Source organism: Dermacentor variabilis, chromosome 1 (assembly GCF_050947875.1).
Source record: "Dermacentor variabilis isolate Ectoservices chromosome 1, ASM5094787v1, whole genome shotgun sequence".
Lineage (NCBI taxonomy): Eukaryota > Metazoa > Arthropoda > Arachnida > Ixodida > Ixodidae > Dermacentor > Dermacentor variabilis.
Window position 1 is genome coordinate 137,077,661 of NC_134568.1, and position 17,490 is coordinate 137,095,150.

Below are 17,490 nucleotides of genomic sequence, written 5' to 3' on the forward strand. Positions count from 1 at the left end.
GAAATTTGGCACTGGTGTCATGCCTCTTTTGTTTGAAAAGAGTATACACATACTTTTCTGGGCATTTATTTTAAACCCATTTACATTTGCCCATTAAGACAACTTGTTTACTGCAAGCTGCACCTGTCGTTCACAGATCGCAATGTTACATGATTTGAAACCTATCTGCACATCATTGACATACACAGAATAAAACACGGTGCATGGAATGACTGTATACAGGGAGTTCATTTTTACGATAAAGAGTACGCAACTAAGCACACCCTCTTGCAGCATGCCAGTCTCCTGGGTGAATGTTCTAGATAAAGCATTGCCCAATTTTACACGAAATGTGCGGTTGGACAAGTAGCTTTCGACTGTGTTTGATTTGCACGGACCCCCCTTGCAGAAAGATCTTGCATATCTCGAAGCGCCATGTTAGTCGTATGCTTTCTCTAAATCAAGAAATACCGAAAGTAAAAACTGCTTATGTGTAAACGCATCTCTGATGTTCGCCTCGATGCGAACGAGGTGGTCTATTGTCGACCTACCATCTCGGAACCCACACTGGAAGAGGTCTAGTATTTTGCTATTTTCTAGGAAAGAGATTAAGCATCGGTTTATCATTTTTTCATACAGCTTGCACAGACAGCTTGATAGTGCTATTGGCTTGTAGCTGCTGGCTAAGGACGGGTATCTGCCTCGTTTAAGTATGGGGATGACTATGGCTTCTTTCCACGAGGACTGAATATACCCAGCCACCCACATGAGATTGAAAAGAGATAGGAGCGTTTTTAGTGCTTCAGGATGTAGGTATCTAATCATTTCATACATAATGTGATCGCCACCTGGAGCCAAGTGGTTGCAACAATTGAGAGATGCCTCAAGTTCAGTTAAGCTAAATTGGCGATTGTAAGCCTCACTCGATGAACCTTTGCAGTTAAGGGGCTGCCACTCTTCGCATTCTTTCAACCTCAGGAAAGTTTCTGTATAGTGCGATGCACTGAAGACATATTAAGAGTGTTCGCCTAGACAATCCACCTGATCTTCCAGGCTATCATCTTGGCTACTTACTAAGGGTAGAGAATGTGTCTGCGGCCTATTAATTTATTTACCCTATTCCAGACTTTTGTATCGTCTGCGTAGGAATTTATACCAGAGATGTACTTTTCCCAACTCTCCCTTTTAGCAGGTCAATGTGTTCTTCTGCCCTGAGCCTTTATTTGTTTAAAACTAATCAAGTTTTGGATGGTTTGAAAGTCGCAAAGTCATCCCCAAGCGTTGTTTTGATTTTTCCGTCCTTTTTTACATTCTTGATTCCACCATGGGATACAACGCTTATTCGCTAGTCCATTAGTTTGACAGATACATTTTGTGGCAGCCTCAATTACAAAGCCTGTTATATACACCACAGTATGGTCTATATTAAAAGAGGCAATATCATCCCGGATTAAATATGTTAGCTCTTGGAAAAGTTCTCAGTCAGCGGATTCAACCTTCTACTGGGGAACATGTGGCGAGCATCCATCTCTTGATAAGCTTAACATAATTGGGAAGTGGTCACTCCCAAACGCGTTCTTGAGAACGGACCACTCCAGGTACAGCATTAGTGTACTTGACACTATGCTTAAATCTATAGAGGAATATGTGTAATGTGCCCCGCTGTAGTATGTTGGCTCTTCTTTAAGTATACAGTTGAACCCACTTATAACGATACCAGTTTTAACAATATATCGGTTATAATAATGAGAAGATGCTGCACCGTCAACTTTTGTATGTTTTCCATGGTGAAATAACCCACTTGCTACAATGCCCCGGGGCCGCATTATCAGTTATTACAATGAAGCCTGGCTGCTGGATGCCCGTGCCAAAAGGTAGTAAAATGTGAAATTCTTGAAAAGAAAAAAGAAAACGAGAAATTCGAGCCACTGCACAATGGCCCGCTGTCCCAACAGCCGCCACGCACTCATTTTCTAGCCTTCTCCGCGCGCCTCTCTCCCGTCGTTCTTCCACCTTTCCGAACACGAATGGGCTGCATCCACAGCTCTACGCCACGCCACCCTACGAAACACGAATGGACCGCGCCAATTGCGCTGCTCCCACATTTCTCGCTGGATCTTCATTCAGCGCAGTTCTGCAGACCGCTTTAATAGTTAGAGTTCATCTTTGTTGGTTGCATCAAAATCGTTCCTGGCCGTATGGTTTCTCAATCTCGTTTGACTCGCCACATGAAACGGAAGATGGCTAATTCGCTCGCTTATCATCGGCAATGCAAGACGTTGCCAGAGAAAACAAAACGCATGGCTATAGATTTTTAAACTAAGTGCTCCTAACCGATGAGGCGATCATCGCGAACGTGCTTGCATCGGAAAGCGACGGCGCCAACGGCAGTGATGACGCAATAGGACAGGCTGTCTCAACATTGTCCTCACAGGAGGCCCGGCAGATGATTCAATCCCTCCCTATGGGACTTTTCGCGAGGAACCTTCCATGGAGCAACTGGATGCCTTGGAGAAGGATGTCGACAAGCTTCGCGTAAAGCATGCAAGGCTGACAGACATAGGTTTTTCTCGTGCAAGCCAGTGAGAAGTACATGGCGAGATGCTTGTGGCAATCTCATCTCAGCATTTCTTCTGGATTTATCAAGCTGACAGGCTGCCGTGGCAACCTTCTTGCATTTTTTAAAAGGCCCCTTTTGGGGTCACCTAAGCGATGTCTCGGCGAAGCTTGCATATCGCTTGCCACCTATGACCCCTTTTTGCAGTTGTTATAGCAGTGCCATTCTTTAACGCTGACTGCCGTGGCTTGTTACACGCAATCGGAGCGCCCAGGAAACAATTAAACAAGTGAACATAATCAGCAGCCGGATGGAGGAAGGTGGTGGGGAAAGGCACTAGCCTCCCCGCCATTATAGTTTTCTCAGGTCAGCTCTGCCATCCCCCTATTTTGATTTTTTTCATGCAACCTGGTTAAACAATTGTTGGTTGTAACAATCGAATTTTTGTAGCACTTAAATATTGTTATAAGTGGGTTCAACTGTACACGCTCCTGAGGAAAAGAGAAAGTTTTCAATTAGGCGACCTCTCGAATTGCAATGAGAGTCTCCCCACAAAGTGTTATATACATTTAAATTTCTGACAACTATGTATGGTGCCGGAAGTTCATCTATGTAGTTTTGAAACTCGGTTTAAGTAAGTTGATAATTAGGAGGTATCTATACAGAGCTGATAGTGACTAGCTTGTCAAATAATACCACTTGGACAGCAAGTGCCTCTAGTGGCGTACAAAGTTTTATTTCCCGGCAGACCCCACCTCTTTCAACTATGACAGCCACACCACTGGATGACACGACAGTGTCATTGCGATCTTTACGAAAAATAGCATATTGTCGTAGAAAATTTGTGTACGTTTGAGGTGTGTTTCTTGAGCACACAGCACCCTGGGACTAAATTTGTGGAGGAGGTCTTGAACACCATCAAGATTGTGAAGGAGACCTCTGACGTTCCAATGAACTATTTGGGTACCCATATTAGAAATAGTTTTGTGCTGTATGTTTAAGAAAAGACAGCGCCCTTTACAGGCCCCGTAATGCGATGCTTCTCTTTTTTGGAAAGGTCTAGAGATTCTTGCAGCTCCATAGGCGTTGGTGGCAACGTCTGGCTGGGAGATGTGTCCATCGCCTCTTGCGGGGTGCTAGAGACCTTCTCTTGCGAGCGAATTATTCGCTATATAGGTCTCGTCTTGGGGCACGAGACCCCTGAAGCCACCAGCCCGGAGGTCAATGGCTCCTTCTTCTGAGATAGCAGAGCAGTGTAGCCGCCGCGGGGGCAGATGGCCTCACCACCGGCTCACTACGCATGGGCCAGACAGCAGCCAGAAGCCGCTGGGACGTTGTCCCCTGACGTGTCACTTCGGCAAAGCTGGTTTTAGACAGGTAGGACACCTGCCTTCGTGCCTCTTTAAATGAAATGTTTTCTTTTGACTTTAACTGTAACTATTTCCTTGTCTTTTTTCCACGACAGGCAGGACCGTGGCATGCCCGCCATCACAGTTGATGCAGTGAAGTTTGTTCTCACAGGATCCGGATGGATGTTCGTGGGCACATTTCACATAGGTGGGGCAGCCACGACAGTCCTGTGAACTGTGGCCGAATCTTTGACACTTAAGGCAACAGGAGGGTTCGGAATGTAGGGCCTGACTCTGATCTTTACGTACCCTGTCTCGATGGTCTCGGGCAGCACACTTGTACCGAATGTGAAAATAATGTGCTTCATTTGAATCTCTACTCCATTGAGACTCATCTTAATTCATTTTACATTGATCACATTTTCATTTTCCTATCCACAAGTTCAGTTTCGGTTAGGTCCATCAGATTATCATCTGAGATGACACCACAAGTGGTGTTCATCGTGCGGTGTGGGGTCACTGCTACTGGTATTTCGCCAAAAGACAGTAGGGCATGCAACTTTTCATGCTGTTTTTGTCACAGAGTTCCAGAAGGAGATCTCCACTGGCCAACTTTGTAGCCTTGTAGCCTGGTCCTATGGTTTCCGTCAAACATTTCCCAACGACAAAAGGTGACACAACTCTTACATTCTTGTATGGTTTGTCATTATGAATTACGTAAAGGTGGGGAAAAATTTGTTTTATGGCCAAAAAATTGAAATACTTCTTGGGTGCGCCCCCATTTCTGGCAGCGATCAGCAAGTGCAAGAAAGAAACTATCCATACATGTTGAATGTGTTTCGGTGGTGGCGCCAGCCAACCACCGTGGAGCCCAACAAGGAGACGCCGCAAAATCTGTAGAGGACAGGTCCTGCAAACGCCAACTGTATGCCACCCCTATAACCAAATATGACTGACCTAGATTGGCTATGTCACACAGGGTTAACCCTTGCTACCTAGAAAATCAGAAGTAATGCAGAACAGAGGAGAAGACAGGAAAGATTAAAAGTGAGAGAGAAAGATGAAGATTGGAGAGAAGTACAGGAAAAGGCAACTACCGATTTCCCCTGAGTGGGTCAGCCTAGAGGTGCCGTCTATGTGAAGCAGAGGCGAAAAAGGTGTGTTGCCTCTGCCAGGGGGCCTTAAAGGTCCTAACACTAGGCATTGGCTCAACCTCCAGTATTCCCCTTTCTCCAGACATGGCTAAGCCGCGCACAGTTACACGGGGGAGGGTCCAACCCTCACGTGCTTGGGTATGTGGTGTCACAACACACCGAACGCCTGCTGACACAGACGCCCCTGTGGGGATAATGAAGAAGGTAAAATCAGCAATTTGCTTCATTATATCGAAATTTCATTGTACTGAAATTCGACTTTTTATGCAAATAAGTACAATCACTGATCGATTTTCTTACACGGAAAGGGGCCGCAGAATTTTCCAAATTATCAGGCAATTGGAAAAAGCAAATTTGAATGAGAAAACAATTCATTTTGATGAATTTGGGAGTAGGTAACAAATGGCACGTTTTCATGCCATGTACGTCAACAATATCTGCTTGGCGGTATGAATTAAGCTAAGCCAGCCACGCTTTCACGTACACTCTGTCCCCGCAGCTGATAGCGTCGCCCGCACTGGGACGACACTGTCATGAAAGCACTGGCAGCAGGGAGCGAATGCTTGCTTTGTCTGTCTCTTGCTCCAACGAGTCACTGAAACTCGAGATTACGCAACCTCCAATACTAAACACGCGGGAAGACAGCTAACATGATGCCACGCTGTCTCAGCACGCCAACTCTTTGCACATGCCGCAGGTTACCTCTAAAGCAGGGTGCACGGCTGCATATGCACTTAGCCGCACTTACAGCCACGTGCAGCCACGGCCGAGACTCGTGCCAGAAATCACTTGTGCCAACTTAGCGACCCCACCTCCGCCCCTCGCACGCGTTTGATCGCATTACCACAAGCTTGCTTCCCTCCCCTTTTTCCTTTGCTCGCACGGGAAGGCGGCACTCATGAAGCCACCATCTTTCTTGTCTAACCCTCGCACACTTTCACTCGCTCGTAAAGTACAATATGCGCGGGGCACGATAGGATTTTATCACACTTGGACTTTATATGGAAGATGATGCAGCTACGCAGTCGCTCTTGTCATGCCGCGCGCAATTTAAGAAGTGTGTTTGCAAGCAGCCGCTTGTAATTAAATCATTTGACCATCTGCGGCCATGGAAGTTTCCATTTATTGTCTCGGCATTCCTTTGCGGCGGAAGCGAAATTATGTTATATTGAAATCAGATACAAGCTCACTTCGTTATATTGAGGTTCTAAATATATGGTGTTCTATGGACAAGATTTTATGAAAACTTAAATAATTTGTTATATAGAGAATTTTGTTGTATTGAAGTTCATTATATCGAGGTGTAACTGTATCTGTGTTCGACTGCAGTACTACGATAGTTTTCTGGAGCAAGTGGTTACAGCCAAGATTACCACAGCCGGATGTTCTAAACACATTGTACTTGCTCACTAAATCACATTCAGGAAAATATTACAGGCCCTTTACATGTGTAATGACCATGCATCTCATCAAGGCATGCATTCGATCTCATTGCTGCACTGTTAAAAACATAGAAAGACATGAGCAGCACCCACCATGTGATTGAAGGACACGTTTTCCTTGAATGGTGGAGCTGATGATACCCACTGTTTCTGCAGCAACTACCTGGCATGCTGGGTCGTCACTTTGCACACTTTCGAAGATAAAGCCCAGCACCTGAGGGTAGTCAAGCAGCAATCGCTGGGGGCTGGTCACACCCATGCTGCCAAAAAACTTGAGCACTCCTGAAATAACATCATGACACTTTAGGACATGCTAATAAAACACATAAACATGAAATTAGTTTACTAGACACTAAAGCGTGCACCAATATATCATCGTGCGAGATTTCCTGCTTGCTCCCAGTTTCAAAAGATGCCTGTACCATGCAGCTGCAACATTTGAAACAAAAGAGGCCAAGACATAATAAGTGGCAACGAAGTAACTTCAGCCACCAGTGTGTTAAAGAACAAGTGCAGCTTTGGTCACACAATACATGAACAAAAGCCCACAACAGCCTGCTGCATACCTCATTATGACTGTATTTTGACCTCAAAATATAGGTGGAACCAGCTAAGGCTACACAGTTTTCTGGTGTGCATCAACACACTTTCACATACTGCGCAGATGAATAATATACATGTGCAGAACACGGTGCAGTTTGACATGACATACTAACCTGCCACCACAATGTTAGACATTCACAAGATGTTTCCAGTCATCCTCGTGTGCAGTGTAATGTGGCTGCCCTTCGTCCCTACACGCATAAAGAAATAGTTCCCTTACAGCTCTCATCAGCACAAAAAGGTGCATTTTCCCAACTTCCTATCCAAAGCACCTTTCTCCTCCTCTCCCTTTGTGCTGGTGCACACAGCAGCTAAGAATAAAGAATATGCACCATGGCAGGCTGAATGATCGAGTGATCTAGAACAGTAAATTGATGGACTAGTTCATGGGACATAATGGGTGAAGGGGAGCGCTAGTGTAGTGTAGAAAGGCAACTAAAGAAGTTGACACAAGAAGACAACACAAACCTGGGCCCAGAAAGTTACCGAGTGGGTCAGAACCAATGTTGAGGGCTTTCTGACGGAGCTTGGATATGATGCCAGTACGCTCAAGATAATCCAAGCCATGGCTACAAGACACAAGCTCAGTCAGCACTTCTAATGCATTCAGCTGAACTAAGACATCATTCTTGTCCATTTCTTTCACCAGTCTCTCCAGATGGCCGCTTTCTGAAAGCCGCTCAAGGTTTTCAGGAGAAGCCTTTGCCACATCCACAAAGACCTAAAATGAACATAAAAAGTTATACAACACTTTAATAATCATACTAGTAATATGAAGAACACAAAGAAAGAAAGTGTGTGTTAAGAGCTCGAATTGATTTACTTTCACCATATTTTGGGGGCTACATGTTCATCTTGAAAAATGTTGCACATAAATAATTGCACATAAATAATCTTAAACACACCATAATGTTAATATTTAATGGGGCATCATCATGTATCACAATGCCCGGTGAGTGTGTGCTTGAGGCCATTAGTCATTACAAGTTCTCTAGTCTAGCCATACACTTCAAGCTACGTACTTATTGTGGCTGCACCTCACAAAATATTGTTCACAAGGAAGGCACAATCTTTGTCATTTGCCTGCAGCTAGATTAAATAACTAAAAATCACAAAAAAATAGGTTAAAAGGGTCATGCAATGCATATTCAGCATGTAATTTTGATTCACTGTTCATACAGAATCACTCTTGTTGATGCCTCAATTGATATTGACAACCTTAACTCTCATGAGAATGAGATCAAAACATTTAATACCTATAAGGTGCTCCATAAACTTATAACACACCGAGTGTAGTAGCAAATGACAAATTTTTGGAAATAAATATAGATACGCTGTTCACTGCAGGCAGCCGAGTATGCAGTTTGTGCAATCACATTGTTATAATTTACAAGTATAACAGATTGAAGAGCCAGGGTTCAGATTTTTAATAGGGGTGGGCAAATATTCGAAGTTACAAATAGAAATAGAATATTACACACTAACTATTTGTATTCAAGAAGGAACTATTCGGTATTTTTGAATAATCTGAACTAACCAAATATTTTACCACTACAGATTGTTAAAGCCTGCTTATTGTTCTCAGTCTCCTAAACAAGGTATTGCAAATTATCAGAAGTGAAACAACAAAAGCTTTCGAAGCAATGCAGAAACAAAATGGGCAATGCAAGCTTTATTTTTGGTTTCACAGCAGAAGCTTACATGATAACCTGTGATTCTTGCTTGTAGTCTGTCATTTAGTCCTTTTGGCAGTCTAGTCATGTAGCAGTTGTCTTTTACACTATGACCAGTGCCGTTTTTGCAATGGGCCTTTTTACATGTGTCTACGGCACAATTCTTTCAGCAGCATTTCCTTTTTCCGCAACTTCTTTACTTAAATAAATGCCGACCACTTATTCAGCATTTTTGGAAAGCTAGTCATACAACACCCTTTAATTCCTGGTAGGCTTGTTTGCAACTAGGCTTAAAGATGTTGAGAGGCTGTTCAAGCAGTTCTTTTAATGAAAATTCTAATGTTTAATTTAAAACTGATCCCTTGTCCCTGATAATTAGCTATCATTTTTGCACTAGTCAGTACAGGCGTAATATTTTTGCTGTAAATACATGCATCCGCTTTTCACCATTCGATATTCTATTCCATATTCAATACTCACTATTTATATTCAATTCGCATTAAAAAAAGTTGATATTCGTCCACCTCTATTTTTTAACCCTTTGACTGCCACTCCCGAGTATAACATACTTGCACAATTCTAACACGCACTTTTTTTAAAAAATAAAATGTGCATTCAAATTGGCATGCATGCTACAATCGTAACTAATTCTACTCAAGCCAATAAATGAAACCAATTCTTACAAAAAGAAAAAAGAAAAGAAAGCTCCGTGCAAGGTAGCTACCCACAGTGCCATTTAACGTTTAAGATTGTCTTAAGAAAGAGACGCTTGGAGACATCGCAAGATGGGTCAATGGTGCATGGAATGCCCTCCCGCAGACAATAGTTGCAGAATCCTCCAGAGGTGTGACATTTCTAGAGCATTAAATTGAACTGAAGATTACTTTCTGTGTTCGGTAGACAGCAAAAAGGACGCGTCATTGGACTTCAACAGCCACTAGATGCTAAGATTCTGCTGTGTGCGTGTCTGTGTGCCTTTGTATGCTCCATAATATTGTTTCAACATGGTGCACATCGACTCAGGTTTTGTTACTTGATGTGCGCGGTAGAATCAGCACATTCCCTACCTCGCAATAAGCAATTTGTGCAAAAATGAACATTGTGTACTTGTTTTACTATCTACAGAAAGGTCATAATAACAGTCAAACTTGTAAGTTCAATTTCTAATAGCAGGTGGAGCAAATGTCTCGGTGCATGGTCGCTTTGCCTTGGCAGGACAGCCATGGCAAATCAGCGTAGCAGGTTCATCTGCACTTTGACAGATGAAGGGATTTGTAAACTGTTGAAGAACTTCACATTGGAAGAAAGCAACAACGAAGAAACTGTTTCTATGAAGCATGAAATATCCACTAAACTAGCACGCAAAAAAAATCTGGCAGTACATAGGCGTGAAGTCTCGATTTTCCAGGTGGGGGCCAGGGCTCAGCAAACCGCGAAAAGTGAATGTTATCTTGCCTCGGCCACTACGAGTATTCTGCCACTGCATCAGGCAGAAGTTGCATCCATGGTCTTCGAGGTTCCTTGTTGATTTTGCAGCGGAGATGGGTCGCAATTGTTTGATTGATGCACTCAGCCATGCCATTACATTGGGGGTGTTGTGATGACGTAAACAACTGGTGAATATTATTGTACTTCATCAATTGTTTGTATTTTCCGGTGGTGAATCCAGTGCCACGATAGGAAAGAAACTTCTTAGGTTTCCCAGTGATGAAAACACTTTTCAGACACGAGATGCAGGAGTTGAAGGTTTCATTCTTATGAATAAAAGCCCAAATGAAACGGGTGGCGTGGTCCACGACCAAATGAATAAATCGCGTTGATGAGCCATATCCCACAAAACCTCTAATGTTGTTCATAGCAAGAAGGTCAAAAGGCTTGTTCAGCTGGTGGTAATTTCTCAAGAGATCCCAAACCTCTTGCTCTTCGTCCTTTTGCAGCATTGGCAAATGCCACAAAGGCAAACATATTCTGACATGTTGGTTATATTGTAATATCAGGCCAGTAATACTGTTGTGAAAGTAGCCTCAATGTTTTCTTCACACCTACATGTTCAAAGTGGTTGTGTGCTTTCTGAAGGTTAGGTTGCAGGGCACTTGGCATGCGGCCTTTTCGGATTCATTTGTGTCTTACAATCAACATACCATTCTCAATTGTATCTTTTTAAGATGGGTGGTCATGATGGTGCTGCTGGGAGTTTTTGACATGACAGAAGCTAGGCACGTACCTAGGGGGGGGGGGGGGGTTCCACCCCCCCGAAACTAAGTTGCATACTTCCCCCCATCTGCACTATCATTGCTCACACACACACCGCCAAATCAATCTTGAGACTTGACAGCAATTCGGCAGTCAACATTTTGCTGCCTTTTCCACTTCTTTTGGATCGCGGTAGTTATCAGCATCTCCTGGGGTCTGAAGGCCAGTTTTCTCAGCGCGATTAACTCGAGATGCATTCAGTTGTCACCATCTATTGAAACGGTCGGTCACGCGCATCGCTGTTGCTTCGTTAGTTCAACCTCCTTTGTTTAGACTGATCCAGGGACCAGGAAAGGGATTCAGTTTGTAGTCAGCTTGCCTGTATGCTCATGGAACGATTTGTGGCCAGAGACAATGCCAGTGGCGTTTAACTTTTCCTATTGCTCCATTATTTCCTTGAGTGACGGCTCGCTGCGGCGCTGGCAGATCCTCGGAACCATACTCCCGTGATATAGGTTAGATAAGGTGGAAAATAATGTCATGCGAAACAGCGTCTATCATCAAACCCTGCAATAACCGTTAAATCCATAAGCAATATCAATGTCACCTGTTAACCTGTCTGGTTTTTCCCTAATTGTACAGCACTTTTCATGCAAAATTGGCAACTGGAAACAAGAGTCGCAAGGAGTATAGAAATTAAGCGATCTACTAAGGGAGAGAGCCAAGGCAACAGCCAAACAGGAAGGATAAAAGAAAACTAACAAATTTAACCGTTGTTTGAGAAAATATTTATCGATCAACAACTTTTTCGTCAAAAGAGAAGTTGACAAAACGCCGCCGGAAGTGGAGAAGGATTCCGTGTGTTTTGAATGACGCTTCTACCATTATCAGTCTAACCGCCTGACGTAGCCACTTCTCTTTTATGCGTATGTGGGTGTTTTTCTAACCTCCCACGGTGGGCACAGTACGTCTAGAACTGCAGTGCCCTGCACTCTACGCTGTTGTACGGTACTGGCGGCTACGCATCGTTATGCAACTTTCCAAATAACAATACAAGTCAGTTTTAGCACCTGAACTTGGTAGAACAGTAAACGAGGGATCCAAAAGAACTGTGACAGTACCACAGTAATATATTTCTCTATATTTCTTCCAGAGCTAATTAAAAAAAAGCGCTACTAGAAAACTTAATTTTACACTTTCGCCTGTTTACTTGTTCTTGGCAGTGTTCTTCCTGTGCAAGTTCATGTGATGTGGTTCCTTGTTTGTCAAGCGAAGAAGAGGTATCTCACAGGCGTATACCTGTGAGATACACCTTATTTCTCTTTTGCAGGGTTATGCATCTTTATGCTGAATGGTCGGCACTTTTCCCATTTGTACTAGTAAAGGTACCCCCCTCCCTCATTTGCACAGGAAAGTTACCTTGGGTTGCTTCCCCGCCACCCCCCCGCCCCAAAAGTATCCTGGGTACGTGCCTGACGGAAGCTGACCAATGGGGTTCCAGGAAAGTGCGTCGGCTTCAATTTTATTGGTGCCTTTTTGATGCTTGATATTAACATCATACATGGGAAGTTTTAAATACTACCAAAATAAATGTCCTTGAGGGTTTTTGATGTTTTTTTTTTTGCCATTGCAAAAAAATTAAATTATGGGGTTTTACATGCCAAAACCACTTTCTGATTATGAGGCACGCCGTAGTGGGGGACTCCGGAAATTTCGACCGCCTGGGGTTCTTTAACGTGCACCTAAATCTAAGTACACAGGTGTTTTCACATTTCGCCCCCATCGAAATGCGGCCGCCGTGGCCGGGATTCGATCCCGCGACCTCGTGCCCAGCAGCCTAACACCATAGCCACTGAGCAACCACGGTGGGTTTTTGCCACTGCAATGCAGCATGGTCAGTTATAATGATGAATGATGCTCCGTGTAAGTAACAGTGCCACTTGTCAACGGCATCAACGATAGCAATGGCAGAGTTAATTACCATAATAGTTCATCTGCTTCAGTACAGCACCAATACCTTTGCCAGAAGCATCACGAATGCATGGCCTAGAGCTGTCACATATCGTCACAGCTGGTTTCTACGCGATTGTTTTCTTCAGCTGTGAAAACGCAAGTTCGCAATGTGCAATCCACATCCACTGTTCGTCCTTCTTTAGTAGTTCGGTCAGTGCAAAAGCTATGTCACTGAAACTTGCAGTGTAACAGCGATAAACATTAACAATTCCAAGGAAACACTGAAACTCTTTCGGACATATCAGTCTTGGAAATTAAAGGATGGCATCCATGCTGTTTTGCTTGAGCATTACAGTGCCATCAGAGACCCGGTATCCAGAGTAATCAATGGAGGTTTATGTGTACTGGCACTTCTCTTCAGTTTTATCTTAATTCCTCCATGTTCAAAAACTTACAGAACCATATCAAGGTGTGTTATGTAGTCCGAGAAGGTGTTAGAATATACAGCATCATTGAAGTAGTTTGCAACACTGCGTAGCCAATGTTCCTTTATAACACACTTAAAGGCATGTGGCGGGAGCATTTTTCAAACCGAATGGCATAACAAGCCATTTGTAACAACCACTGAAATTAACAAAAGCTGCCTTCCTTATGTCATCTGGATCCATCGAAACAGGCCAGTAGCCTGAGGTGATCTCTAGCATGGAAAAATACTTGGACTTTTCCAGATGGTCTAGTACATCATCAATGCGAGGTATAGGCTGGTGGTCTAGCACTGTTACTGCATTTAACTTCCGGTAATCTACGCACAAGTGTATGCGACCGTCTCTTTTCTTTTCTGCAAGAATAACAGGTGTAGCATTGGTGATTAAGACAGTCTGATCACACCTTGTGCTAGAAGAGCATCAATTTGCTTTTTGATTTCAATTTTGTCAGATTGCAAGCATTGATAAGGTGCTCGATACATGGGGGCGTTGTGATTCAGTGCTATTTTCATAAGATACACATAATGTTGGTTTGACTTTTAGAAAAAATGCCATCGTACCTACCAAGAAGGTGTTGTAGTGCTGTTTGTCGAGACTTGTGTAGGACGCTCCCTATCCCCTTTAGTCATGGCATACACATTTCTGGGCACAACTCATTTTTGCCATTTCTGTGCAGTGGTTGTAAGGAATACACAACGAACTTTAGGCTTTGAGTAAATTTAACATTATAATGCTTTCCTAAGGTACATCCATTTCACTTCTGAGTGACATGTATTGCTTCAGACGACCGCTTTGGCCAAGGCAGAGCAGCGTTTGACACAACATTTGAATTGTGCCGTTCTGGTAGTAATTGCGAGAGATCATTCTCTTCCTTTGTTGTAACGCTCGCACCCAATAATTAAACTGTGCATGTAATTAGAGTGTAATTGCACGCAAGTGCATGTAATTCCTTAATATTACTAATGAAGAAACATAGCATGACTGACTGTGCAATAAATGAATATTTAATTACTATGTAATTACAATAGGTCACTATATCAAATGCACAGATTCAGTCTGCCACCTTGACTTGCTTTCTGCGAGTCTCCAGCACAATGGCACAAAATTATGTAAATTTCACACATTTACTGAGAGTCGATCGTAATTCGTGACTGAAGGGGATATCAGGAGTCGGAGCAAGTTGGACGTATTCACCTTTAAGCTATACGCTGTGTTGTTGTAGGACCTGGCTGCCTTGAAGATGAGTCAAAGTGTTGAGGTCGATAGAGAGGTTGGAAAACAAAACATTGTCCAAACCAAGTAGCAGTTCAGTTCGCATGCCTGGGAGCACGTGCGCTTCCATATTCTTTGTCAAATTATCAATGTCCAAGTTCACAAATACACAACCCAAAGTTTTATGTGGAGACCTCACTTGCTCTATGTTGATGCAAGAGTTTTTCCTTAATTGTCGTTCTAGTTTACGGAACATGGTTTCCTTGATCCACGTGATAGTGGCCCCTGGGTCAAGCATTGCACCAAGTGGCTCTCCATCAACGAGAGCTCTGAAACTAATTTATGCTTTGGGTCGTCGCCTCCGTATCCCTGAAACTCTGCTAGGTTGTAGGCACAGGCTCGGCGTGGGCACTCATTGTGGCAGTGCATCTGACATCGAAGGCCAGCAGCGACACAGTATTTACAGTCAGTCTCCGGACCACAAGCACTCAATTGCACTGGCGTCAGTCAGTTTCCTACTCATGGCTGCATATCACGAGCGATTTTTCGGCAGTTGCACGACTAATATTGCGTTCCTGTTCGCTAAATTGATGATTCTATTTGTAGCGGTGTTGTCAACCACTGCCTCAGAGTGGAGGCGGTAAGCACAGCAAGAGCAAGCTCAAACTTTGCAGGAAGGCCATCAGTCAATCCTAATATGATGCAGCTCTCTCTCAGTTCTGCGCAGTGGCCCAGCTGACTATTTTCTTCGTTATAGCTTTTGACAGTTTGTCCTCTCCTTGATGTTGTAGCGGATGAATTCGCAGAATCAATCCGCCATAAAACTAGTGAAGCATTCAAGCATTCCATTCTTGATCTCCTCCCACAACTCATCTTTAATATCCAAAAACCTTGGTGATGTACCAGCACAATGCTCCACTGTCAATGAAGCACTGAAGTGTCCAATGATGTTGCGTTCTGTCCACGAAGCAGTGTTCCTCTTCTCGAAAAGCTGCAGCCATTTGTCCAATGAAATGTCTTTGGGTACTCCAGTGAACTTTGGTATGATGAGTGCCTTCTTTCCTGTGGCCATGACATTGATGATTGGCTGTTCAGGTATTAATCCTGTCGACTTGTGTGAAGAAAGAGGCCGAGAAGGCAATATGGCGACATGAAAACTATCTTCTTTAATCATTGTCTTCTCCTTTTACCCCGATTTACTAATGGAGCGCCGCATATATACCTCTCTACCACGTGGCCGGCTTTTCACACTTGACATGCACTTTTTTATACTTAAGACACTCCTAATGCTAATTCACTAAAAAAAGAAAGGAATAAATTTACAAGTCTGAAGACAAATAGTGGGACATTCAAAAGAAAAACATGGTCTAGTATGACCCCTAACATGTTACCCACCCCATGTGAGGAATGGCTGGAATGGGCTACACTGTACACGAGTAATAGAGAATAACTATGAAAACAGAAGAAAAAGAAGTTCCATAACATAGTTTACCAGCTAGTCCTTGCGCACGAGTTGATTTAGTGTTACTTGACAGCAGACCAACGATGCCAGTCAATAACATTGGATCCGGTGAAGCGGACTACTGCAGTAAACAATCTGCTCCTGCATCCAACATGAAAGCATGACACTCCTTCCACATTACACATCATGAAAGTAACCTGGGTGACGTGGGGCTGAAGACGAAAACATCAATAACCCCCACACAGACAAAAATTATCTGCCCCTTCTTTAAAACGACAGCCATTTGGTGCAAGAAAAGGCCGCACCTCCATATTGCCGGGTCATACACAGGGAAAATGAGGGCCTGAAGGATTGAGAATGCCTGCTTACAAAATTGATTCTTTTCCATTTCTTGCTACCACTTGAAAAAATTTCCAGGGCCCCCCTCACACTTCCCTCACTAACACATCTAAACACTCAGTTTTGAATATACTGACTTCCATCATCCACGACCACCACGCACCAACTTATTTTGATTTTACCGTTATGGGTGGGGGGTCAGATGGAAAGAAGTTTCACGGTCGCACGTTTCCGTCGAAAAGCCATGTGGCAGTTTTTGCCCTGACGAACACAACTCGTGTTACCAAAAAGCTGGCTCTACTAGATACATTGCTTGTTCAATTCTAATTACGTTCACGTTAATTGAAGAAAGAGAGATGTGTTTGGGGGGGGGGGGGGGGGCACCGCCCAGCAAAGAAAGAATCCGCCATGTGAAACGCAACCACAATGCAGCAAGGGAAATGTGGGGTGAATGGGTCAGGCAAGCGCCTTCTTTAGAGGGAAGACAAGCACTGGTGTCGATGGAGAAACTTCACGTGGCCTTGTCTCTTCCGGAAAAGATTCAACGAACTAAGCAGCTCCCAGATTTCCTGTGAAAGGCTTTCCGTCGAAAGGCCACGTGGCAGTTTTTTCCCTGATGAACACAAGTTGTGTTGCCGAAAAGCTGACTCTACTTGAGACATCGCTTCAATTCTACTTGACCCCGTTATGTGAACTGGAGAGAGAGATGTGTTCACGGAGGGGAGGGGGGGGGGGGGGGAGCATGACCCAGCAAAGAAAGAATTCACCATGGGCAACTACAATGCAGCAAGAGAAACGTGGGGTGGATGGGTCGGGCATGCGCGCCTTCTCTAGAGGAAAGACAAGAACTGGCATCGATGGAGAAACTTTACGCGGCCTTGTCGCTTCCAGAAAAGGTTCACTGAACTACGCGGCTCCCAGATTTGTAGATGCCTTACACGTCAGAGAGAAAGAGAGTAACTGGAGAGGAGAATGTGCCACTTTCTGCAGTGCTTTAGAGAATATAGTACACTCTAAAGAGCCAGACATTGGCATACGTAGGTGGGGGCAAGTTTTGTGTTCCCTCTAAAATGCCTCCACGTTGGCCAT

At 43.8% G+C, this 17,490-nt stretch overlaps 1 protein-coding gene across 7 annotated transcripts in view; it reads right to left on the reverse strand.

The window, feature by feature from the left end:
- The window catches only part of LOC142585135 (26S proteasome non-ATPase regulatory subunit 5), an 85,821-nt gene that overhangs the window by 42,802 nt on the left and 25,529 nt on the right, over positions 1-17,490 (reverse strand). For all 7 annotated transcript variants that reach the window (XR_012829037.1, XR_012829045.1, XR_012829041.1 and 4 more), the window contains exons 4-5: positions 7,553-7,805; positions 6,575-6,763 (exon numbers count right to left, since the gene is read on the reverse strand). Coding sequence is in view for 1 of the 7 variants with exons in the window: in XM_075695664.1 (XP_075551779.1) it covers positions 6,575-6,763; positions 7,553-7,805 (442 nt within the window). In the remaining 6 variants the exon portion in view is untranslated. The remainder of the gene's footprint in view (positions 1-6,574; positions 6,764-7,552; positions 7,806-17,490) is intronic.